Genomic DNA, 26,682 nt, shown 5'->3' with positions numbered 1-26,682 from the left:
ACCACCACCTGAATCCTTCTCCTCTTCCTGGTGGACGCGTATCCGCCAACCCATTGGCTCTCCGGAAGAGAAAGCAACGTTTTCATTGGACCACGTCCAGGTACAACTGAGCTCTTCTACCACGCACAGCTACGAAAACAGCCTAAAACATAGCCGTATCCTTATCCTGTATTTGACAGTCTGTCAGTAGTGTCACAAACGTTTAACTCTTACAGCATGTAGCGTGCATTCTTCCATCCATTGCTCTGCCCACTGAGACTAAACTAATCGATTACCTATAGTGCGTGTTTACATTGAAACGTCTGGGCTGGGAGCGTTTCTTGTGCAGAGGAAAAGTGACCTGCCTCACAACAGCATCCTTCCCAGAGTGCCAGTCCTCTCTGTTGTTCAATCTCTGCTCCTGGTTTGGTTTCTGCTGCCCTGGTGAGTAAAGCAAATGATCTAATGTTCATTCACAAACAAACACATGCACACCTGTAAATACTGTTGTCAATATGAGGCTGCTCATGCGTACAGTTTGTAACAGGCAGAATGAAGTGTCCACCTTGGCCTCAGGGAAAGAAACTGGTCCACCTGGATCTGAAAGGTGCCCCCCCAAGGGTTGAATACCTTCACAAAGTAAGCACACAGCAGCTTCCTCTGTGATCTGCTGCAGCGCACAGTCACTGTTTAAATATCACATTTGCTGTCCACTAATGTGTGTGTTTCATATCCTCAGCTGATCGAGCTGTTCTCTCAGCTGGGAGTCGATGGCCTGCTGGTGGAGTACGAGGATATGTTTCCTTATGAGGGAGAGCTGAGGCTGCTGCAGGCCACAGTACAGCCTGCTTACAGGTGCAATTTTGGATGTAAACACCAGACACTGCCTGTTCTATTCTTGATTTATGGGCTGGGTTGGAATTGAATGTACTATTTTATCTGCCTCATCATGCTGAGAGATCTCGTAATAAAATTATAATCCTTCCTGTGTAGGATAGAGATAAAACTTAATGTGCCATAAAACGCTTTGGTTCAGGAAGTTAAATGAGTTTTGTCTGCTTACTGTGTGCTCTGTTTCCAGCCGAGAGGAGGTACTATATATGCAGGAATTTGCCAAATCAAAGGGCATGGAGGTCATCCCACTTGTGCAGACATTTGGTCACATGGAGGTGAGGCAAACATCCCTTCTCGCCAGGGGCATAACCGGGGGGTGGCTTCTGGGGCTCCAGCCCAGCATCTGTGCTGTTCGCTGAAGGAATCTAATATAACTGAGTAAATGTTCTTCTGTTGGCCCTTACATTCAAGTCAGAGTATTGAAGACCACATTTGACAAACATTGTTGGAGATCCTTGATTTGCTATTAGAGACTTTAGACTTTAGACTTAGACTTAGAGCAGCCCAGATTATAATGTTATAGTATTATTATTTATTATGTATTATTGTATATCATGTTATATTATGTAGCAGCATGGTGGTGCAGTGGTAAAGCATTGTGGCCTCACAGCAAGAGGGTTTGTGTCAGCATGGGTTTTCTCCAGGTACTATGGCTTCCTCCCACTGTCGAAAGACATGCAGGTTAGGTTAATTGGTAACTCTAAACCGTCTGTCCCATTCTCATGACCTTCTTGAGGGAATTTTCTCAAATTTGGCACAAATGTTAGCTTAGACTCAGGGATGAACTGATTAGATTTTGGTGGTCAAAGGTCAAGGTCAGTGGGACCTTGCGTCTGTTTCATTCTCATAAATGTGATATCTCAAGAACACCTTGAGGGAATTTCCTCAAATTTGGCACAAATGTCCACTTGGACTCAATAGTGAGCTGATTAGATATTGGTGGTCAAAGGTCACCATGACATTGCATCTGTTTCATTCTTATAAAAGCAAAATTTTCAGAAGGCCTTGAGGGAATTTCCTCAAATTTGGCACAAACGTTCACTTGAACTCAAAAATGAACTGATTAGATCTTGGTGGTCAAAGATCAAGCTCACTGTGATCTCACAAAACATGTTTTGATCGTAACTCAAGAACTTATGCCTAATTATGACAAAATTTTAAACATATATCTCATAGAATAAAACAAAGTGATGACATTTTATATCCGAAAGGTCAAAGGTCCACTGTGACATCATAATGTTCTTCAAAAACACTTTTCTGGCCATTATTCAACGTCATATCTCAGGAATAGAAGGGGTGACATTTGGTCAGATACTGAATTGGTGACTCTAATCTTGGGTGCCCACCTTGAAACTGTGCTGATTGTATAGATCTTCTGTGCTGCCAGGTTGAAGATGTGTGTGAAGCATCCATGTTTTAGAATTTGTAGCTTCTTTGCAGCAACATCCATATTTGAAGCATTGCCAACTGTCAACCCCCCTAGATTGGAGCCCTTAATGTTTACAGTTTTTGGCTCCACCCCTGCTGCTCTCCTGTTTAGAACAGTTTGTAATGACTACAAATGTCCAATTTTGAGATAGTGTTTGTTGTTTATCCGTGGCCACCCCTTCTCTGTTACAGTTTGTGTTGAAGCATCGACCCATGTGGAGCCTGAGAGAGGTGTCACACTGTGTGGGCACCCTGAATCCCCACAAAGAGGAAGGGGTGAGGCTGGTGATGGAGATGCTGAGGCAGGTGGTGGAGCTGCACCCAGGCTTAAATACACTGCACATTGGAGCAGATGAGGTAAAGGATTAGTCTTTTATCTAATGTTAGGATAGAAATAGTATCATCATTTCATGTCCTCGTCTTAAATTCCTCAAGGTGTACATGCTTGGCGAGGGGGAGGAGTCCAAACTGTGGTTGGCCTCACCTGGACATACAGTGGAGCAACTTTTCCTGAGTCATGTGACCAAGGTGGCACAGGCCGTCAAGAAGGCGTGGCCACACATGACCATCATAATGTGGGATGATATGATGAGAGGCATGAGCCAGGACACACTAAAAGGTGAGGAAGAAATACAATTGGTTCCCAATAAACCAGGTGATATTTGAAATTCAAAGAGAGTGGAGAGTTACTCAGCTGCATCAAATCAGGCTGATGATGTCAGAAAATTACATCACTTTACTGTAATGCAGCAGGAAAAGACAACACTCCCTATATTACAATATCCAAATCCAAAATCTAAGATGATATCTAGTCTCATATCACAATATGAATATATCACCCAGCTGAAATTGAGTATTTCTATTTCATGCTGCTTTGTATATGTACTCAACTCAAAGTTTATACTTTTTGCTCCACTACATATTTTCTGACCCCTATAGTCACTAGTTACATTTCAAATTAGGGTGTTAAATTCGTTACCAACTTATTAACAGTAAATTGCTACTTAAGCATTAAATCCACTAATCCACTAATACAATATATAATAGTGTATCACTTCCCATTTTTTCTGCGTTGAGCACCCCTGTTGTTGATATTTAAAATACACCTTGCCAATAATATCTATGCATTTTTACCTGCAGTACCAGTTTCAGTCCAGTACTTTTACATGTAGCATCTTTACAGTGCAGTATTGCTACTTTTACTCAAAGTTGCTGTATGTGGCTTTAGAAACATATCTGTGATTAAAATCTGAGCTGGGATTGTCTGCACACGACTCTCAACATGGATGCAGCAGAGCCAGCAGCTAGCAGCTAATGGTGCTAATAGCACAAATAGTGCTAACAACAAGCAACGGTGCTGACAGAGTCAACGGTGTTTACCTGTGGGGGAAGTGGAGGGTGGGTGTTAGCTTTTGTGTCAATGCCATCATTGTTATCAGCATTACCTGTGTGTAAAGGCTGTATGAGTGCAGTGCAGAGGGGTGGCGGTTAGCTAGCCAGTGGGGTTTCACACACAGGGATTCACATGCACGAGCGGCTGCACCATCTGCCATGTCAAGAATACAGAGGCTCAGATTACAACACTCACAAAGGTAGCATGACTTCATTCTCTGCATAGGACAGTATTACTCCACTATATATTGACATAGCAAATAGTGATTTGCTGCTATTTTAATGTTCTGAATCTCACATACAGAACCTTAGAGGATCAATATACCTTCTCCACCCCTGAATGTAAATGAGTGGATAAAAACAGTAATAGAAAGCTACAATAATAAGAATCCAAAATTGGATTTATTTGTATAGAAAGAACAAATATAAAAATTAAACTTACCCTTATTTTTGTTGAAGACTTGCTGGGACCATCTCAAGGATCACTGGTGGTCTTAAGATCCCATCTTTTTTTTTTTTTTGGTTTGTGTGCACTCCCACGTGTCTTGATTTTACCTTTTTCATTATGAGTCTTTTCTTTTTGTTATCCACGTGACAGCTAGTGGACTAGTGGGACTTGTACAGCCCATGCTGTGGGACTACACCCCTGATCTGAATGTGGACACAACAGGTAGGCCCCATATACTGTGGAAATTAGTATTTGAACATGAAGCTTTTATACATCACCAAATAGTATGCAACATGTGCAGAGCTTTGTTAGTAGTGATGTACATCTCTAACTGTGTTGTCCAGTGTCTCTGCTGGAGAAGTACTGCAGTGCCGGCATGTCAGATGTGTGGGCAGCCAGCTCCTTTAAAGGCTCCACCAGTGTTTACACCTGTGTGCCCAGCACGCAGAGACATGTGGATAATCATGTGCAATGGCTGAAGGTGGCTGCTTCTATATCTGCTGGTGTACACCTGCAGGGCATTGCCATCACAGGCTGGCAAAGGTAAGTATTGGGGGAATTTCTAATTTTCTTTCACATTCTTTTTGTGGATCTGTGCAGTGCATGAATGTAAATCAGGACAGTGCTAATAAAGAGCATAGGGTCTATAATAAAGCTGCCCTTTGGTGGCTCCAACACTGGAATGTGTTAGAGTCTGAAGGACTTCATTAGCCAGAAATCATGTGATGCTACATTTGCAATGAACACAGAGCTTTTTCCACAATCCTGGATTTTCATGCTTTTAGGTATGACCACCTGTCAGTGCTGTGTGAGCTGATGCATGTGGCCCTCCCATCACTAGCAGCCTGTCTCCAGACACTCAGTCATGGTCAGTTCAGTGCTGAGGCTCAGAGCAAAGTAACTGAGAGGCTGGGTATCGCCTCGGTAGAGGTAGAGGCCATGGGGAGGTAAGGTCCGACGGTGTTGTATGATCTACGCTGTCACTGCATAGTTTCTATCAGTACGCTAACAGGATTTTGTTCCATGTGGTCTTTAGCACCTCTGCAGGTGAATCGCTGTTCCCAGGTAGGAGGCTGGCAGAGTTAACTGTGGGGCTCAACGCACTGTTGAACTCAGAGGACATACAATTTTTTGAAAACAACATGTGAGTTATGGGCAGCAATCACAGGATCATATTTCCAATGTCACATTTACCTTAAAGGGCCAGTGTGTAAAATGGGTTGAAAACCGTTGAAAACAGTGACATCAGTGGTCAAATTCTAGATTGCAGGGCTCACTCGCTCACCCCTCCCATCGGGTAAATGACGGTGGCCTCGTAGGGACAAAAAGCCTTGCGCGGACACAAGTTTTTCAGGAGTAGGTCTATCTAGTGACGAGGTGAATATTTATTTAGAAATCTAAACCATGTTATGATATTGTAATGAATCCCTCACGAGCAGGAGACCAGAGTAGCGTTCAGGAAAAAGGCCCGTTTATTTGAGCACTCCAAAAACTCCGGTAACACTCCACTCCATCCCAAACTCTGATTCTTCTAGCGTAACACACACACTTCATACACACATACTCGTTTACAGTACCCAGTGGGGCAGCCCTCCCCTCTCTGCTCCACCAATCTCCAGCCCGCACACTGACTGACAGCGTAGCCAGTAAACAGAGCTCAGCTGTTTATTTAGCCTAGCAATATCTCTGGACTATAGTAGCTGCAATGGACGACTTTGAACACGATTTTGAAGAGTTTCTTGTAGCGGACACAGATCCAGAGCCATACCTGTTTGAGCCGGAGCATACAGATGAGGAACTCCATGTGTTTGATGCTGAGCGGGCGAGAAGAGAGGCTGAATGCACAGAATGGGATTCGGTGCTACTGCTACCATCGTTGGGGAGATATATCACCAGGAGGAAAAGCGCTGCAGAGAGTGCATCACAAGGAGTGAAGTTGCGTCTTCTTCTCCTCGCAGATGACGGTTCGGGTTCATTCTCTCCTGTTGCGTGGTAAGTGTGGTCCATTCGCAAACTTTATAACTAAAAAAACTTTTCACTACTCTCTATCGACGAACTACTAACACTCTCTGCTGTTTCCTCCTCCTTCTTCCTTCCTTCCTCCTGCTGTCTTCGTTGGTTTATTTATACACGCGAAACGGATTCTCTGGCTGGCTGGATTGTCCGCTCAGGCTGCGGTACATACATGGCGGCGCAAGATGGCGACCTCTCTAAAGCAAGGCCCTTGCTATATATATATAAAATCATAATTATAAGGCTATGAAAACCAAACGAATTTTATTTTATAGCGATTATACACTTCTATAAATATATTAATGGGTAGAATATTCAGATTCAGATTCAGATTTGACAATAAACCATGCCAAATATTACACACTGGCCCTTTAAAAGAATGGTTTGAAATTTTCCCTTTCTTGCCAAGTTAGAGTTAGATGAGAAGATCAATAACACTCTCATGTCTGTACATTAAATGCGAAGATACAGCCAACAGCTAGTTAGCTTAGCTTAGCATTAAGACTTAAAACTACAGTAAACAGCTAGTCTCAAGCATGCCCTCAAAGAGTGGAGCAGGAGGAAACTGACAGTGCATTTTAGCACTCTCAGTTTCTATGTCTTGGAGTAAATGGGTTAGATGCCTGAAATAAGGTCTGTGGCTGATACAAGTTTAAGAGACTTTCACATTTTGTCCGCCAAAAAATTCACCAGTTAATACCCCATTTTGAAGCTTTTATGCATCTTAAAAAAGACAGTTGCTTGCAAGAAGCTTAAAGAGACTACAGAACATCATCACACCGAACATGGCTTTATAGCTGTGTTGTGGGGAGATGGTAAGTCATGCAACCATAGTATAGTTCGTTTATAGCCTAATGTTAGGCATCAAATATCATAAAAGTAGTGTTCATTTTATCTTGCTGAACAAATCCTGTAAGTATCATAAATGGGTTTTTTTACCACAGAGCTTATTTTCTGCAGTAATCACATAGAGAAATCCCGTCGACCTTTGGCTGAAGAAATCAGGGCAATGCTAACTTGTGGAGTAGCCTCCAAAAAATATGTCATCCCTGCAGCGCTCTGTGCAGCAGTGATACTCAACTTACGGCCCAGAGGCCAAATCTGGCCTCTGGGCAAACATAGGGTGCTGGGTGCCCCCCAACCATGTCTAATTCACAATAAAAATAAATTGAGTCACACTGGTAGTTGGTTTTGTGCTTTTAGTATACATAAGGTGCATCAAAGCATCCTCCAGTGGAGGATCCCCTGCACCCCTTAACAGAGGTCCAAGCGAAGCCCCAAATGCCCTAAAATCCTAGAAACGGCCCTGTGTACATGGATGGGGCTGCTGCAACTGGCCCCTGGTCCCTGTCACTTTGGAAAAGTGGACCCCAAGCAAAGCAAGCTGAGTATCCCTGCAATACGGGTCTAGGGTTGCAGCGATATACTGCTGGAGACTGTGTCTGGAGACTGTATACTGTGATTAAAAAAGAAGTTGGCGGTTATCATACCGTGTACATTTGATATTAAAAAAAAATGCAACTGGATGGAGAATCTCTTTATTTTATTTATTTTTAAAGGGGAGACTTTTTACACACTTACATTAACAAAATGGGTTCAAGTTTCAGTTATAGTAATAAAATGTCCGTTTTCTTTCCTTAAAGGGTCATCTTGACTGATAATAAAAACCATTGCAGCCCTATATGGGACTAAGAAATAGTCCAACACATAACCCTCCATAAAGTTGTCAAAAAGAAACGAGAAATCATGTATTAACTGCTGAGCTTTAGAGCTTTTGGAAGAGCCAGGCCAGCTGTTAGCCCTCGTCCTCTTTGTGCTAGGCTAAGCTAATCGGCTGCTGGCTGTAGCTTCATATTTAGAGTACAGACATGAGCGTATTATCAATCTTATCATCTAACTCTGAGCAAGAATGCGAATAAGTATATTTCCCAAAATGTCCAACTATTCCTTTAACCTTTGCAGACACAGACAAAATGTTTATTTCTATACCCTGTAAATAACTAACAGCTGAATAACTGTATGCCTGAGGTACTGTAGGTTTGTAAGAGGATGGTTCAGCCCCTACCACCGACAGAGGAAAATGGTGTCCCCGCTCATCACCATGCAGATTCACAGCCAAGCATCAACGTGAGAATAATTTGTTATATTACAGCAACACTCTCTACACACTGCTTTGCCTCCCTGAAATTTCTTAAACACTCTGTTTAGCCTTTAACAGGAACCCCTTCTGATTTTGTCTCCTCAGGTATTTGACAGTGTTACAAGAGAAGGTGGCAGCAGTGAGAGAGGAGATGGTGCGTCTGTACCCAGAGTCAACAGCCCAGGAGTGGATAGAGGAACACGTCAGCCCTGTAGTGGCTCCTTTACTGAGGATAACAGAGGAGATCAGCGCCTGTGTGAATGAGATGGTACCGTAGAATATTCTGCCAGCTCAGAATCAAATCGCTTTTTTGATCAATGCTAACACTGGTCTCTTACTTTTTTTGCAACCAGCACTTAACTGTGATTTTATGTGTGAATTTGCACTTAACCAAGAGCCAACTCTTGTATGGAAATTGCACTCACTGTAGCAAAGAAAGGACATAACATTAAAAGAAGGCTTTGGGTTTACATAATTTTATATAATTCCTCCAAATGTATCAAAGTAAACAAAGACAATAAAATCAACCAACAAAGAAATCTTCTCATTTTCTTTCAAGCAAAGCAGAACACAGTCACCATCAGCCAGTTAACCACCATGATTTCATTCACTTTTCAGAAAAAACAAAACAAAAAAAAAAAAAAAAAAAACAGTGTGTCCAGAGGACCAAAGTGTTTGCCTGAGATTCAGTCTTTGGTTCACACAAAAATACAAATGTTAAAAGACAGAACAAGAAGAAGCCGAAGCATTTCACATATAATTAACTCTTAATTGAGCCGTGAAAATCACTCATGCCTGATTACAGTTTGCAGATGCGTTCCTCCAGATTGCAGACTGAGTATGAATAAACATGCAAAAGGTGATTATCAACTGGGTGGCCCTGAAAACTGTGGGAAAAGCACTTTCCATTGACTTACACACAAACACTTATTAAGTTCAGTAGGAAGGCACAGTAAATCTGTAATCTGGAGTGTATTCCCAAATAGTAATTAGATCAAAAGGTCATGATAATCATTTACAGAGAGATGAAAGACTCTTATCGTCATATTCCCTGGAACTGTTTGAGAAAACTTTGATTAGACTACAAAACATTTACATGACAAAACATTTAACCGGTTGACTTTTCAATCCCAGTTCACATGAAAATTAAAATAAAAAATATTTTACTTAATTTCCCAAGGCTGCCACAACTCCACCTGACATATCCAAAAAATACAAGGAAGTCTGTGAGGAGAAACTGAAAGAGGCTACTGTATATCCCTGGTGTTTCATGCACATGCTGACACTATAACATGTAGCAAGGGCATCACTGAAGCTGCACCCACTGTAATGCCGTAGCAATGCCATAATGCCCCTTAATTAATCCACCAAAAGTAACAGCAGGGTTACAAGTCACAGAGAGATCAGAGTTTGCCTGCTTCATTTTCCGAATCACTGCTGTTGTCCAAAGAATCTTCTTCCTCTTCCTCGTCTCCTCCATATTCTGCCTCTTCCTCCCGCTGCCTGCGTCGCTGCAGCTCCTCCAGCCCCAGGAAGCGCTTCAGCAATGCAGCCACGGCCTCCACATCACTAATGGGTAACATACGGGACAGAGGGAGAACAGGGGTTACTCACTCTTACTGTGTTTTCTTGTGTTAGTTCTACAGAGCATATTTGTTTGGCTTTGTTCTTCCAGATATATAAAAATAATATATTAATCAAACAATATGAAGATTTTAAATCTAGGTTTAAATGGTAAGTTTGGTATTTTTAACCTGGGTCATATTTCCCCATGTTTTTGTGTCTATGTGACAAATGGGAACATTTTTGGAGCAAGACAGCTGCAGCTGCGAAATTGGCTGCAATGTAACTACTGCAGCAAATGAATGAACAATTTTTGCCATTGACAGGCTCAGATTGTTATAAGTGTCTGACAACATTATGGAAAGGATCCCGACAGAGATAGACCTTTATGTTAAAGAGTAATTTCCTTTTTGTTCAACATAGCCAAACCCACCAGACTCCATTTAAATAAACAGTTATTTTATCGTGTATACAGCCAGCATATTTTCACACTGAAATGGGTGAATTAAAGGCTTATTTCTAGCAAACTACAGCTGGTTATTGTTGGAACAGAAGAAAGATGAACCAAGATGGTTTTTGTGGGTTTTATTTGTTTCTGTTGACTTTAAATGAAGTTTTTTTCAGGATGATAAAAAAATTACTGCTTATTTAAATGGAGTCTGGTGGATTTACCGATGGTGATTTCTGTTTCTGGTTAAACAAAAAGGATCTAACTCTTGAAGAAAAAGGTTGATCACTGTAGGGATCCTTTCCATAATGTTGTAATGACACTTGAAATAATAATCTGAGCCTGTCAGTGGCAAAAAAAGCACTTTTAGTGGACGGAAGTTGATGGTGCACAAATGCCCCAAGTGGTTACTGTGCACCCTGTTTCAGGGCCACCATCTGCAGCCCTCTCACTCAATACTGGACCAGTTTCAAAAATTGTTGTTCCCATTAATCATTTAGAGACAAAAACATGGCAAAATAGGGTCCAAGTTGAGAAAATTCCTAACTTACCCTTTAACAACTGAGTCATGATGACATGAGCTGATATAGTGAGCGAGTTGGCAAGCATTACACACAGAGCAGACATGAATCAACATTAGCATTCATTTTGACTCGTGTTTCTGGCCACCTGACGAATTTGAATTCAATAATCACTCTCTTTTTAGCTTGTGTCCACCAACTCCTGTGCAAAATATCTGGCTCTTTAGCTACTAAATACTCCACTATGTACACCAGCTAGTTGCTTACTTTGTCTGTTGTTTGGTGTTGCGCAGGTAGTGTACAGTGGGTTTATGTGAGCTTTTTGACTAAGAAAAAAAACAAGGCTAATGAGAGCTGTGAGAGTGAACTAAAACAGTAAAACAATTAGCTCAAAGAGGCAGAGCAAACAGGAAATGCAATTTTAGGACTGAGGTGGTGGATGTGAATAAGGATTAGGACTTTCATGTGTTGGAGTAGTTCACCAGAAAATACAAACCTGGGTCCTCCCAGTGTAGCACTCTGAGTCAGGGGGTAGGAGAAGCCTGCAGCCAGCCGCAGCATCAGCACGTAGCCTCTCCCCAAATACCGGACCTTCTCTTCCTGGACGCAGATGTCACACAGCTGTGTCAGATCCAACACAACTAAGAGAGAGAACAGGACAAAAAAATTAAAATCTAAGATTCTGCACCTCCAAACAGCAAGTGAGGACTACTAACCCGCTCTGTGGCGTTACTGACCTTTCTCTTGCCCCTTCTTCCATAACGTCAGGACCAAAGCATACAAGCTAAACGTCTTGAGCTCAATCAGGTTGTTGGTTTTGTCAAACACAGCCTCCTCCCATTCGTCCATGTTCTGCATTGCGACAAACAGACAGCCTGTCACGTAGAAAAGCTTCCACAAGATGCTGTCTGCAAGATCCACACAGCACATAAAATAAAAGAAACAGACGGTGTTATGAATTGCAGTAAGACATGTGGAAAATTATATTAAATCAGAAGCTGCAAATTGATAACAAGATTAGGTAAATTCAATTTGTGAACCTGAGCTGTAGTATGCAGCTGCCAGCCCAACAGATGCTATGCCTGCAATTAAAATGAGAGGCTTGTTATTAGAGGTTTAATTACAGAGTTCGAAGATATTGAGGAGTGCATGGCTTAGTTTGTTAATATGTTTGTTTCATCATTTGAGTATAATTTTTTGCAAACACACTTACCGACAAGAAGAGACCAAGAACGAATGCCCGGAGATCTCTTCAGGTGGAGCAGGGTGGAGCTGTGCTCCTCTACTGTCATGTATCCCATCTGAACAGAGGCAAGAATAAGAATCTTGTACTTAACTTCACATACACCAAAAGCCTACGTCACATGAATATAATACGCCTACCTAACATGATAAGTTCAAAGTAAAAACAAAAATATACTTTAGGGGCCCTACAATTTAGGGCTAGGGGGAAAATATCAATACACCATAGTATTACTTAAAAAAAAAAAGTCTTTGTTTCGTATAGATTAAAAAAAACACACACCATGATCATTTCAATATATTTTTCAATGAAAATTAAAAAATTGATGCAAACATGACCCATCCCTCTAATAATGGAAATCATATCACACTTGGAAATATCAGTCGAAATAAACACAATTAGATATTTTATCCAAAAACATTCAGCTCTACTTGTTATAGGAGCAAAAGTGTAGCGTTCTAATAACACTAACTGCTTTATTACAAAATACTAACATCTGGTTAGCATCAGCTGTGCTCTGAGGAGGCATTTTAAGACATTGGATAAGTGGACTCATTTTCACAGCTACTACAAAAAAAGGTCAAAATGCATTGGTTTAATAGATAATACGATATTATGTTTAGACTTTCTATTTTCTATTACAACAGAGAAACAACAAATGTTTTCATTTCATTTTGCACTGAACTAAGCATCACTTATCCACTGTTATTAGGAAAGGCACCTGTATTTTTAATGACACACAGTGACTCTGTCCTATTCAATGTACCAGTCAGCCAATGTTCAGCAGTCATCAGACTGATAGACAGTAAGTGGTTGTATAACTGTACCTGTAGTTTTAAGTATTTTAAGTAAATGTGAAAATAACCAACTATTAGAGATTGGAAAGGGTTGCTGATTCATTTTCATACACTAATTAGCATTTGGAGTAAAGTTCATTTTATACATTGTGAATGGTCTCTGATTTTTTTTATGGGTCCTTGAAAAGTCATGGAAACATTCTGAAATTTTGTCCATGACAATGTGTGGGAACCCTGGAATATGCACCATTAAAGGACAATAGATGGCACTCTTATTGCCTTAGTGTATGTTCTGTTTCATCACCTGTGAGGAAACACTTCAAGACAGAGCCTCACTGTTTAAATGCAGTTCTGAGATCGTTATCATTTCAGTTTCTGTGTTGCATGTTTCTTTTTTTTCATCAAATTAAACCCAGGCAGTGTTCTATCTTAGGAACACTGGCTTGCACAAAGGGTTGGGAGTAATGGCGCTGGGGGCCCCCTAGCAGGTTAATCAAGACATGGTGTCCTGAAACAATGTCCCAGTTACTCAGGATAATCCAGATATGTTGATGACAATAGCAAGTTTTATTGGAAGTGTGCCTCTTCTTTTCTACTTAAAGAAAAAGTCCCAAAATAAAAACTTAAATATGTTGACACTATGATCTGAGGATTATCCAGAGTAACCAGGACAGTGTCACTGGTGAGACACATTGCTGTTTTGACATTTTCCCCTCCCTTTGAGCAGCATAAATGAAAGTCTATTCACCTCCATTGTGTTGAGTGGATGGTCAGAAGTGGAGATCTAAATATCTCAGCAGAAACCCAAATATTTGCATGGCTTCAAATCACAAGACGCAATAGAGTAAACGATATAACATTTTTTTGTGATTTGAGCAAAAGAGCTGACCCAAAAACAGATCCTCCTGCTGATGATGGTGATTGGCTGTGATGAGGAAGAAGTGCCCACACATCACTGTCCGTAACACTCAACAGATCTGTATAAAGAAACCAACTATGAGACATTTTTATCGCTTACCTTAAACTCTTCTTTCTTTCTGTAAATGTTCGCTTTGCAGATTTAGCTTAAGAGCATTTGCACGAGGAAACACATGTACTAAATTATAAGGAAGTTCAATTCATATTGTTGCAACAACTGTTCTGCATGGGTGACACTTCCTTCCTGGATCCGCCTGCTGTGATTGGACGGCTTCGCCGCCTTCAGAATAAAAGTTTGAAATGCATTAAATTAAGACAAAAGACGGCGTAGTCGCAAGTCTTTAGTTTTTCTTCAACACAATGGCATTTTCAAAAGAAAATTTATTTCGTTTTTTACTGAACTAGGGGTAACTTTACCATTATTTTGGCAATGTTCGTATCTTTTTGGGAGATACTTTGAAAGTCCGAGCCTGGCCTGAAACACCTTGAAGAGCTTGCGGTATCTGGCGCAGGAGAAACTTACAGACCGATTTGGAGTTTTTAACGCTATGCATTTTATAATTTGTTGATTATGTCGATTGACTGATTCAAAAGCACATATTTTTTATCCCTCACTGGTTTGACAAAAAAAGTCAAAGCTTCCGGAGCAGACCACTACTCCGTTTGCGCATGTGTCTTGATTCACCGGGGGTGCACAATGGAGGAAGACGTACATAGAGATGGCTGGCCCTTATACAAGGAGCAACGACGCCTTTGAAAGTACGAGTTTGTACATTATGAAATAACCGTCCAGGTTCAAGCCAGCAGTTGCGGTGACACCGTCCACAGAGGATTTAAGTTTAACCTGCAGCAGTGCTGAGTAACTGCTGAGTTCACCTGCTGTGCTGTGTCAGTGCTGCTTTTTCTTTCACTGGTGGCTGCTCTTCTGACTGTCCTCTGCATTCTTCCATGCCATTGTCTAGGAGAGCTAGTGACATAGACACCGTCCGGTGAGTTACCTCAAAATTCGACCTTGTAATGTCAACACAGGGCCTGTTATGACACATACACTTAAACAAACAGAGTGACTAACGTTATGTTACCCCACATCCTGAAAAGGGCCTGTAATGCAATAGCATAACTTTATGTTTAAATATCATAATTAACTTACTGTAAGTTAATATAAAATTTTTGAGCTAATGTTAACGTTACATATAGCTTCACAAATTAGTGACGCTTGAAGCCAGTCGGGGACATTATCGCGAGCTATTAGGGGCGGGAATCCGCAGAGGGCCTATGATATGATATTATCGCGATACATGAGTCACAATACAATACTACTGCGATTTTAAACGTGTTGCGATATGCTGAGTATTCCCATAACATACATTGCGACCTGCTTTTATAAGCAAATTATGTACTCAAAGGAAAACTTTGCCAGCATCTCTTTTATCAAATAAGATAAAGGTTTAGGTCAGTTGATCTCACTTAAATCATCTTACTGCAGCAAATTATATCTAGTGGACTGAAAAAGTACTAGATTTTATTATTGCTGTAGGCTACCGAAAGTTTAATTTGTATTTGTAATAGGGCTGTCAAACGATTAATTTTTAATTGCGATTAATCACAGAATTACAATTGTTAATCCCGATTAATTTAGCATTGCAAAACAGTTTTGAAGTCCATATAAACACGGTAAAGTGTTTTGATAGTGTTACCATAGTGTTTTGAAGGTGAATCGAATTCAAAGAAATTTACTTTATGATCTTGACTTATAGATTCATTTATTTCAAATCAGTGGTGCACTGCTACAACAGTGTGGTGGAAAAAACAAAATAGCAGCACGTCATTAACCCTCTGAGGCCCACATACTGTAGACCCATTTTGGTCTTTTTTTAGGGGTAAGCAGGGGATCTTTTAGTGGAGAAAGCAGCTTAACAGTATATGCTACATAGAAATGGTATCTATCCCCTGAAAGCTGGAAACCTGAGGATTATTTTAAATGCAGCTCAACACTGTGTCAAGTTTTTCTAGTCATAAATCTGTAATTAACACTGCATGCAGTTTGTGCTCAAAACTGTATGAGACTAACATAAAGTGGACATGTCTGTAAAGGGGAGACTCATGGGTACCCACAGCACGCCAAGGGACCTCTGTGAAACTGGCCATGCTGTTTTTCTCTTGGACAAAATTTAGCCTGACTTTGGAGTTTTATTTATCTTCCTTCCTGAGAAACTAGCATAACATGGTGGACACCACTGGATTCCTTAAGTCAAGTTTCATATGATACCAGTATCATCACTCTAGCTTTGAAAGTCAGCCATCTACGGCCTCTGAAAGACAGACAGTGGTGACAATAGCAGCATGCATTAATGTCTTTAAGAAAATAATGTGTTGTGTTCAGGCATTAATCGACGCAATAAACACTTTAAAAAAAACTTGCAGCCCTAATTTGTAATGTAAATGATTTTAATAGTTTGAAAAAAATCAATACTTGGCATCCTTTTATCTATATGATATTGCCACAAAAAACATTGCAATGCTATGTAGTATCAGTTTTTCCCCTACCCCCGTGAGCTATGATCAAATATTTACCCCAGAGTCAACATTTTTCATGTAATTACATAATGAGACTGAGACATAAGGGTTTCAACAAGATGGTACCTCCTGTGTTTATTGTGACGTAACAGCTATTATGGCCGTTTTTGTTGGCACTGTGTATGTAATTAATGTGAGCCATTAAAATTTTAATGACAGGATACTGTTTTGTGTTTATTGCCAGTTTCCCACCATTAGAGCTGTTGTGTTTATGATAAGCAGGCTGTCTGTGATAGGACAGACAGAGGAGGGTGGAGTTGACAAAATATTACACAGCAGTAGGCTGCAGGCACAGTCATCATGCCGGTGTATCAGAGGGAACATGCTGTGAGGAAATGATCAACACTGGGAAGCTAATGGTGCTGCTATATATTTGTTATATATCACCCTCAATTTCCAGATAACTGTCAAGGAAAATGTCAGAGGTCAACATACCAAAGCGGAAGGAGAAGTGTGAGAACTGCACAAAACAGGTGAATTTCTGAAGCTGTATCAAGGCATTATTACATATCAGTCGACTCTGAACATGTAGAGTTTGAAACTCTGTCCTGCTTTCAGTCGTGAATTTAATTATTGATCTTTCACACACAGTGCAACAAGAAGCAGAGTGATGATGGTGCTAACTCGCACCAGGAGAGAGAGATAGTCAATGGAGAGGTAATGTCTTGTTACTCACAAGTTTCATTCATTTTATTTTATTTTATTTTATTTTATTTTATTTTATGGATCTGACAAAAGGGGAACTTCACCTGGGAGTACTACTCAGATTGAAATCAGTTGTGTAATGTCATCTGCTGGAGGAGTTTTCTTAAGTCTGAAAAATGATCATTTTAACCCAGTTCAAAGCATGTGGGCATTTGCAATGCATGGAAGGTTTAAGAAAAGATGCGATAAAGTTTCATTATGGGAAGTTTAGGATCCAGTCACTGAAAGTAAACATATTTAGACCTGTGTTGCTTCCATTTTGACCTTTTCTTTTCTTTTCTTTTCTTTTTTCTTTTCTTTTTTTTTAATCTGTGTCTTGTGGGGAGTGGACTCTTCATGGAAGTCAAAAACTATGTTGCTGGAGTGCCCATTTAAAATAGAACATGTCTCTTTTTAAACCCTCCATGTAACACACTCCTGTTTTTTTTCCTAAGGTGCACGAAGAACCCCAGTTGCTGCTTAGTGCCTGCCTGTCCTGTGATGGCTGTCTATCAGAGGAGGAGAGTCTAAAAGTCTCTCAGCAGAGTCTGGAGGAAGTGCAGCGGGTTCTGGCACTCAATAAGGTACTCTGAAACCTAAGAATGTGTCGCACTGCGTCACAGTGTTCTTCCTCTTTGAACAATACCTTACATTGTCCCAATTGTGTCTCTGTCCTTGTCAGAAGTGTGATGTGACAAAGCACAAGGTGCTGGTGGCATCATTGTGTCCACAGTCTTTGCCTTTCTTTGCTGTCAAGTTTGGTGTGGACATCACTGAGGCTGCCCACAAACTCTGTGGCTTCCTCAAGAGTTTAGGTGAGCAAGTGTTATTTATATATTGCTGCGTAACTGTCACCACAGGTAACATCTTGTAAAATCTTAACAAAGTATTAAAGCAATACTTCACCCCACAAATGACCTTTTGTATATCATTTAGTTACCCCGTATCATGTTGAATTCATGAAGTGACTTTTTTTTTTCTCACATGCCTCAATGGTAAACGATGAATCCAAAAAGTTGAGAAAATTCTTGATGAACTGAAGCCATGAGAGCTGCATTTGAGAGCTGCAAAACAATATCAAAACATCTGTTAACACACTCACGCAATTCATGCAGTGTTATCCAGGCCTCATTTATCTAGTTGAATGCTCAGTACTTCCCAAAGGGACAGCCCTTTCTGATAGGAAAGTGAATATGTGAAATCTATCTGAAGTCTCTTCTAAGCCAGACTCTTTTGACAAAACAGTAATTTTACCTCCCTGAACACATGGGCTGCTGGTCAATCTGTGGTTTGTGTGTGTGTGTGTTATTATGTGACTTGGGTGAATCTTAACTAAGCTGTTAAAACACCAAAGTCACACAATACCACAAACAAACTGACTATTTGGGCAGCAGTAGACCAGCTGCTCCTAAGGGTTAAATTACTGTCTCTGTCAGTGCAGTATGGCTTTGAAGAGATCTACTTTCACTTTCAGTAAAAATCAAAGTTGCTCGGTAACTTTTACTGTCAGTTCAGTTCCCCTTTGATAAGAGCTGTCTGTTTGGAAAGTACCGAGCATACCACTGGATCAATGAGACTTGGATTGTGATGCACAAGTTGTGTGAGAGGTCATATAGTCTTGATGTTTTTAAACACAGCCCCTTGTGACTTCAACTCATCAAGAATTTTCTCTGTCGCTGGATTCTTTGTTCAGCAGAGTCATGCGAGGAAAAAAAAGTTTTCTTCATGAATTCAGCATAACACAGAGTGAGAATTTCATATAAAATGATCTCTAGGGAGATGTAGTATTCCCCTAACACAGTCTTTAAGTGCTCTTTCATGTAGTTATATGAAGTCTTGTTACATTTGTCCCTGTAAAATGTTGTCTGCATGACTATTGTGGGATTTATTAAGATCAGATCTAGGATGTCTACTCCCTGTTCCTCCTCATTTTGTGCCTCATAATGTTATTAGACTTATTCAGCTTCTGTTTAAGTTTTTTTTTATTGAAAATTATAATTTCCACTTTGCTTCTAAAAAAAAGCACCAAACAGTCAGAAATTTAGACCTTTCTTCATGACTGATGTGTTAAAACTTCCACCTACTCAGTGGTATCTGTCATAGATGCGTGACATTCTCCCCCACTTCTGTCTCTCCCTGTGCCACTGTCTCTGTTGTCATCTCTCTGTGTTTTCCCTGCAGGAGTGCAGTATGTGTTCGACACCACCGTAGCAGCGGGCTTCAGCATTTTGGAAAGCCAGAAGGAGTTCATTCAGAGGTTTCGCAGGAGGCACCACGACTCCCATGCCATGCCCATGTTCACCTCCTCCTGTCCAGGTAAAACTCCCTTCTTTCTCACCCCTTATTTTATTTCCCTCTCCCTCTCCCTCTCCACCTGTCAGACTGCCTTTCTTGCCTCTGCCCTGATATTTGCCTCAATTTTCCTCTCTTTTGCCTCATTCTTCTGCTGCTCCTCGGGCTCCTAACTGTTAATATGCATGATGTGTGCTGAGCAGGGGGGTTGGCAGAGCTTGTTTTAAAAGTAGAGATAGCAGTGGTGTGCTGCAAAGGAAAGATAGAAAGTTATTTCACCACTCCCTTCACCAGAGATCGGAACAGCAAGAGTTAAAGGGACACAAAAAAAAGAAAACAGTTTTTTCCTCTTCCCTGTAGTGCTATTTATCAGTCTAGTTTGTTTTGGTGTGAGTTGCCTGGTATTAGAGATATCAGCTGTAGAGATGTCTGCTTTCTCTCCAATATAATGGAACTAGATGGCACTCGCCTTGTGGTGCACAAAGCGCCAAAAAAAATACATTTTAAAAACTCACGACCCAGTTGCTCAAGATAATTCACAGACATTGTTGTGAGCCGTTTCATATTGGAACTTTTTTCTTTCTACTGAACTACACCCACCAATTGTTTCACCACGCTGAACTTAACATGTATCTACTCAAGAGACTTGTGCTTGTGACAGCGTGAGATGTAAATATTAATGGCGTCCTCCTTAGCTGAGCTGTAACGTTAGCTAGTCCATTGGAGCTAGGTGAGCTAGCATTAAATTCATGCTTCCCTCTGTACAATGCTATAGGTGGTGTGATTTGGTAGAAAGAAAAAAGTTCCTTCACGAAACTGCTCACAACAAGGTTCTGTGGATTATCTTGAGTAACCAGGCCATGATTTCTGGAAAGACACATTGCTGTTGTGTTTTTCAAATGTATTTCTTGGTGTTTTGAGCACCACAAGCTGAGTGCCATCTAGTTCCATTATATTAGATGTTAGTTTAAAAATGAGTACACCACACCCTCTTTTTTTATTTTATTGGTTTTTTTGTTTGTTTGTTTGGGGGTTTTTTTAGGCTTTTATATGCCTTTATCGGACAGGACAGATTAAGTGTGAAAGGGGGAGAGAGAAGGGATGACATGCAGCAATGGGCTGGAATCGAGACCATGGCTGCTGCGTCAAGGACATTGCCTTTGTACATAGGACGCTTGCTCTACCCACTGAGCTACTGGGCGCCCCGCTCCAGCCTCCAAAAGACAGAATATTTTGGCACTTTTGATTAGTTTTGCTTAATAAATGACCCCATGATTCATCAGTTAACAACACGGTTGGCTATTTTCTGTAGATGGACCTATCAGTTAATTGTTTCAGTTAAATTATTGTTTGTTGATGGTGATTTTCAGCCTCACTGTTCATCTAGTAATGATATCATCAAATTAGGAAGGAATAAAATATTTGTCATGGGTCTGGAATCTTAGTGAGAACTTTAAAATTTTGAACCATGTGTACGCTACAAAGCTCCTTATACTGTATGTCTGTATACATCCTTTTTGACTGTTATCTTCTGGTGTGTTTTCTACTATAAATGAAAACGTTATTTTGGATTACAGAGGTTCATTTTAAGAAAGGTTTTGTGTGTGTGTGTTTACAGGGTGGATCCGCTATTCAGAGCGTGTCCTGGGCAGTTTGGTCACCCCTCATATTTGCACAGCCAGGTCTCCTCAGCAGATCATGGGCTGTCTGGTCAAAGACTACTTCTCTAAACAGCAGGTGAACATGTACTGTCATAGCACATAAATGCATTTAGTTTGTTGTGGTACCATTAGTGGTGACACCAACAGTTCTATCGGCAGTACCAGTAAAAGGTGGAGATAACGAATTAAAAAAGGTGGGCCACATTGAAAAATGATGACTTTGTTTTTCTCGCATGCCTCCAGTGAACGAAAAAATACTTGATGACCTGAAGTCATAGGAGTTCATCTTCAACAACAGCAAAACTACATCAAAACGTCTGTGTACAAAATTTCACACAACCCTTGCAGTATAATCCAAGTCTCATTTATCCAGTCGTATGTTCAGTGCTTGACAAACAAACGGTCCTTTCTGACAGGGAACTGAACTGAAAGTGAATCTTAACTAGGTTCACTTTGAAGCCAGACTCACTAATAAAACGATAATTTTTAGGGCTGACCCAAAAAATTCTAAGCTTCGTTCGATGGCACGGGATTCGATTGTGAAATTTTTTTTTCGAAGCTTCGGCGCTTTTTTTTTCCTTCGGTTTTTTTTTTTTTTTTGGGTAGGCCTTAAACGCAACACTAACCCAACGAGCGCACTCAGAGCCGCTCTGAGTCTGGTGTCAGAGACACCTCTGATGCTCTGAGTTGCGCATCTGTTTGATTGTGCTGCAGTGTGCGCCAAGGGTTTTAATTTAAGGTGCTCACAGACTCGGCCGCACTATAAGCGGAGCGGACTCCGCAAGGAATGTCCGCAGTCATTCGGGCTTCCATAGTCGAGTGCACTTCCGCATTGTAGTTTCCTGTAAAAATGGCCCTGAAACACTATATTACCCCCACGGAGTCCACGCGGTTATAAAATCTGAGCTTTGCGCGCACAGGGCTTGCGGACGTCCGCTTTTAGTCCGCACGGACCTCCGTGAAGTCGTTCCCCCCACCCCCCAGTAAAATTACTGTTTTTGTCAACGGAGTCTGGCTTTGGAAAGAGCATAGATAACTTTCACTTTTCTGGTCAGTTCCCCATTGGAAAGGGCTGTGTGCTTTGACTGAATAAATGAGACTGGGATTATACTGTATGAGTTGTTTGGGAGTTTTTTTCGGATGTTGTGATATAGTTTTGCTGTTGTTATACGTGGACCCCTATGACTTCAATTCATCACAAATTTTCTCCGATTTTGGATCCTTTGCTCACTGTGGAGGCATGTTAGGAAAAGTTTTCTTTATGAATTCAACGTAACATTGGATGAGTAATTGATTATAGGAATTGATACAAATGGTCATTGGGGGTTGAAGCATTCCTTTAAAATAAGGAAACATCTTTCCTGGCACTCTGAGGCAGTAGAAATTGTTATGTAAAATGCTTTATACATCAGTTTCTGCACAAAAAAAGAACCTGCTTCATTATTATGTGTTTCCTTCTTCTTTCTCTCTCCAAGCAGAAGCTGAGTCCAGAGAAAGTCTACCACATGTTGGTGGCCCCCTGCTTTGATAAGAAGCTGGAGTCTGTCAGAGAGGAGTTTTACAACAGCCTGCTGGAGACCAGAGACGTGGACTGTGTCCTCACCTCAGGTTCCATTCTCTTTATCTTACACACTGCTGCCTTGGGCTTAATACTATTGGAAATGTTTATTAGAGTTTGTTTTGATCCATAAATCATGTTAAATACAGCTTTGATAATCTAGAGTTTGGTGTCTCTGCGACCCCAGTATATATTTTCCTCACATAGTCATGTATTTGAAAGGTGTACGGAAGACCCATCCTGAAATATTACACACACATGCCCTTATTAGCTTAATATAAATGCACACATTACACTACAGTACACACTATACACATCAGCAGGCCAAGAGGATACACGCTTCCTTTCATTTTGTCCTGCTGAGAGCCATCTGCTTTGTCTCGATGCATTTGAGACAGACAGCAGCTCACATCACAGTGTACCTCTACGTCAGCATTTGTGATCAGGTTTTGACTCCTGCTAAACAAAGTCTGCAATCACCTAATTGGTTGCAGGCATTAAAACCTTAAGCAGTCTTTAAACTACTTTTACTGGATAGTTGAACAGAAGAGATCAGCATCACACTACATAAGGATCACAAATCCTGCTCATCACACAGACAAGAATTCTTTTGGCTTCTGTAGCTCCATTTACAGTCGTAGTAGTTGACAATAACAGCTACATACAGTAACAGTGGTTTGTGATGTTTCAGTGGAGATCTTTCACCTGATGGAGCAGAGGAAGGTGTCAGCAGAAGATCTGGACTCTGTTCCACTGGACCATGTGTGAGTATTTGGACTAGATTTTATCCTATCAGTCATCTTTGATGAGAAAAGATTAAACACACTGAAGCTCAAGCTGCTATGATGGAGTTAGCAAGTCTGGATAAGTAACAGAAAACAAATTTCAAAGTAGTGTATATTATTATCACCTCCACTACACAGTACACAAACACTTTGGGTCCAGTGCTCAAGTGAAATTAAAGGGCACCCTCTCATAATTAAGTAGCAGTAGTAGTAGTAATTTAGTAGTAGAAATAGCACATCCTTTGCTAACTTCTGTTTATTTTTTTATGTCAGTACCCACACACTAATAGCTGTTTAATAAATTTCAATACAGTTGTCATGGCACTTATCTAATCACAGGCTATATCCAGCCATACAGGAGCAGTTTTGATTGATAGTCTTGTCATCCTTGATCTCTAATTCTCCTTTAATTATTGAGACCTTGGAAGCCTCAAAAAAGTTTGTTCATAAAAGTTAACATGGTAAATACATCCTTCCATCACACAATGTAGTCCTTGCTGTCTGCTTCTTGAAGCTACGTTGCCTGACGCCCAGAAACTATTTAATAAATAATGCGGCACATGGCTAAGCAGAATTGGCATCAGCCTGTTTCGTTTTTACCAAGCGTGTCCAACTTAGCAACAGTAACTAAGGGGGGTGGGACCCAGGATCTGTCAATTGCATATCTTCACTGAGGTCATTCTGGAAGCTGTTGTCAGAGCAGCCTGTATTATCACTTGTAGGCTGGGAGAGGCTGGGGATGTGGCTCTGGTGAGGCACGAGGGCCGAGGTTCTGAAGGTTTTCTGGAACACATCTTCAAACATGCCGCCAAAGAACTCTTTGGTCTGGACGTCCATGAGATCACATACAAGACCCTCAGGTGAGAGACACTGTGTTATTCACAGTTATTCAGCTGGAATATACCATAGCTTCCCTGGAAGTCCAGTCATCCGTGCCACACTTTTGTAGAGCAATGTCAATTTGGACATAAAATACAATTTCTTTGTCTGAAAACTCTCCTCCTGTGTCACATGTTGCTGTTGTAGGAACCGGGACTTCCAGGAAGTGACTCTGGAGCGAGACGGGGAAACTCTGCTGCAGTTTGCCGCCATCTATGGTTTCAGAAACATCCAGACTCTGGTTCACCGAATGAGAAAGGGACGTGTGCCTTACCAGCTGGTGGAGGTGCTGTCCTGCCCAGGAGGTAACACCAAACATTATTTTTCGAGAAACATTGCTTGAAATAGTGTCTTTCACTTTGGATCTGTCGGTGTTAGCCCATGTTGTGTTTCATACGTGGCAGGATGCTTGAGCGGCCGTGGTCAGGCAGAGAGCGTCACAGTAGGCCGGGTGGATAAAGTCCTCGTCCAGCAGATGGAGGAGGCCTACAGCAGCCTGCCCATCCGCCTCCCAGAGTTTAGCTCCACCCTGCACACCCTCTATCAAGACTGGCTGCAGGGCCACGACTCCCCACAGGCCAGTGCACTCCTGCACACCCAGTACAGAAGTCAGAGTCAGACCCACACGCAGCCCCCACACATGCAGTGGTGAGGACAGAGGGGTGTATTTACTTTATGGAAGTCGAACATGGGCTTCCTCTGGTTCACTCTGATTCTGCTTGGACCATCTCATCATTCATGCTGACACCATGAAAGACAAGCCAAGGACCATGCTGCACTTAGGACCAGGAGGTGTCAGTAGGTGCAGTACTTCCTTTAGGCCACAGGGGGGTGATGTCTGTATTTAAAATATGTGGCTCTCCTGTGCCAGACCTGAGCCTCAGGAGAAATAAAGGTCCAGAGTCCAGACAAACACACATGTCTGCATTTTATGTGGACTGAAGCAGTGATGTCACAAAGCTGCACATGGTTAATGGTTACAAACAATCAGGTTCAAAACCTCCTGATCTGCAGCTGTACTGACAAGTGTGTAAATCTGTAGCACCTATTTATGTCATTTTACAGAGCAATAACTGGGACTCATAAACTGAACCTGTGGATGTTGAATGTTCATATGAAGAGTTTCATGTATTCCAAATGGAAACTGTCCAGTATGTTGTTTCATGTTCAGGTTGCTTCCACTGTTCCCTGCTGAAAGACAAGACAATGTGTTCTCAAACACATTCATAACTATGCAACAGTGTGATTGCCTCATCTCAGCAGAGTGAGTCTGCTGTGGGACTCAAGAGGTTAAAGGCATTTTACTAACACTTAACCTGACTAGCGAGTGTTCGCTCATGTGTATCTACCAACTCAATGTTTGGGTTATCCGTCCCAGTAAAGAATTAGTCATTATTTTTTTAATGGTACACAATAATTACTCATTTATTTTATCGCTTTGTTCCCATTCCACAAACTAGTATTTTTAAGTTAAATGTTTTTTTTGTTTTACAAGATCAAACATCCATGTAAGGCACTAAAATATTCTGACAAAACAAAGTGTGTCTCATTTCACTGTCTCTGTGGGTAATGTCATGGTTCACTAAAAAGTCTCTGCCTCCTATAGAGATAAACTTTTTTTATTTCTGCTGCTGGTAATCCACAAAACAGACTAGTTTTAAATGTTAGTGTTCTAATGAAAACCTCTGAAACAAAGTTGTGTGGATTATCTGTAGCATTGATTTCCAACTGGCTCAGCCACAGGGTCCACAGGTCACAGGGGACACGTCCCCTTCAATATTAAGAAAATGTGTATTTGTTCCCCTGAATAAAACATGAAAGTTTTGGTTTGTTTCAATGAAAGAAACGTTCACAATAAATAGATGCAGAAAGAGCCAAAATTGGTGCTTAAAAATTTACCAGAATGCAGGAAATTAAGTATTTGATGCTCAAAATTAAAGGCAGGGGACCCCCGACCCCCTGTTTCATGTGTGTCCTGCTCTCAGTGTTGAAAATAAACTTACACTCTTTTACTGTTGGTGATAATTTAATATCTTTGGAATTGGAATTTTGGGAAGTTAGTCAGACAAAACAAGCAACTTACTGGGGTCCGCACAAAGTATTTAAAATGAAAATGTGAAAGAATTTCCTGCAGAGGGTGTGATGAGTACAGAGCTAGAGCCAAGAGTCAATTAGATGAGTTTGGCATGAAGACTTCAATCCAAAGTTTGACCAACACCTTCTCATTAACAAGCTGTATCATGTCTGTCTAATTCATACACACAAAGGGAACATGGAATGTGTTGTGGAGTTACTTGCTGATAGTTTTGGTGAACAGCAGCAGGCCACAGTGAGTTCCTGACTCCTTGAGGTTTGCAGGCCGTAAGTAAAGCCATTGTTAACAGTTAATTAAAATAAAAAATAACATCTATGTAAGATTAATCAACTCTTGTTTAAGTAACATTTTAAAAGAAAAATGTATG

The 26,682-nt window shown here is 40.9% G+C and overlaps 3 protein-coding genes across 5 annotated transcripts; 2 read left to right on the top strand and 1 right to left on the bottom strand.

Moving 5' to 3' along the window:
- The first annotated feature begins 66 nt into the window (after window positions 1-66).
- On the top strand, window positions 67-8,833 carry hexdc (hexosaminidase (glycosyl hydrolase family 20, catalytic domain) containing). Of its 2 annotated transcripts, none has more exons than XM_049564277.1 (12): window positions 67-423; window positions 517-618; window positions 719-834; window positions 1,061-1,148; window positions 2,494-2,658; window positions 2,737-2,920; window positions 4,292-4,363; window positions 4,486-4,684; window positions 4,927-5,088; window positions 5,178-5,285; window positions 8,192-8,281; window positions 8,400-8,833. In XM_049564277.1, exons 2-12 carry the CDS (start codon window positions 532-534, stop codon window positions 8,569-8,571), a joined length of 1,443 nt encoding a protein of 480 aa, XP_049420234.1. In that variant the 5' UTR covers window positions 67-423; window positions 517-531; the 3' UTR covers window positions 8,572-8,833. The 2 variants fall into 2 exon arrangements, with proteins under 2 accessions (XP_049420234.1, XP_049420233.1); XM_049564276.1 differs by having other exon boundaries at window positions 69-423; window positions 527-618.
- Window positions 8,752-14,027, bottom strand: LOC125881223 (cytochrome b-245 chaperone 1 homolog). The gene is made up of 6 exons (XM_049564287.1): window positions 13,885-14,027; window positions 12,040-12,127; window positions 11,867-11,908; window positions 11,564-11,734; window positions 11,323-11,467; window positions 8,752-9,863 (listed from the first exon to the last, which is right to left on the bottom strand). Exons 2-6 carry the CDS (start codon window positions 12,125-12,127, stop codon window positions 9,698-9,700), a joined length of 612 nt encoding a protein of 203 aa, XP_049420244.1. The 5' UTR covers window positions 13,885-14,027; the 3' UTR covers window positions 8,752-9,697.
- A 112-nt stretch (window positions 14,028-14,139) lies between these two features.
- narf (nuclear prelamin A recognition factor) lies at window positions 14,140-26,044 on the top strand. Of its 2 annotated transcripts, none has more exons than XM_049564279.1 (12): window positions 14,140-14,543; window positions 16,762-16,834; window positions 16,953-17,018; window positions 17,501-17,629; window positions 17,728-17,860; window positions 19,227-19,361; window positions 20,956-21,074; window positions 22,477-22,606; window positions 23,248-23,320; window positions 24,064-24,201; window positions 24,368-24,525; window positions 24,625-26,044. In XM_049564279.1, the coding sequence occupies exons 2-12, from the start codon at window positions 16,778-16,780 to the stop codon at window positions 24,870-24,872; spliced, it is 1,386 nt and encodes a 461-aa protein (XP_049420236.1). In that variant the 5' UTR covers window positions 14,140-14,543; window positions 16,762-16,777; the 3' UTR covers window positions 24,873-26,044. The 2 variants fall into 2 exon arrangements, with proteins under 2 accessions (XP_049420236.1, XP_049420235.1); XM_049564278.1 differs by having other exon boundaries at window positions 14,140-14,773.
- The last annotated feature ends 638 nt before the right edge of the window (window positions 26,045-26,682 follow it).

This window comes from Epinephelus fuscoguttatus, linkage group LG20 (assembly GCF_011397635.1).
Source record: "Epinephelus fuscoguttatus linkage group LG20, E.fuscoguttatus.final_Chr_v1".
NCBI lineage: Eukaryota > Metazoa > Chordata > Actinopteri > Perciformes > Serranidae > Epinephelus > Epinephelus fuscoguttatus.
This window is presented reverse-complemented; position numbering and strand designations above follow the sequence as displayed.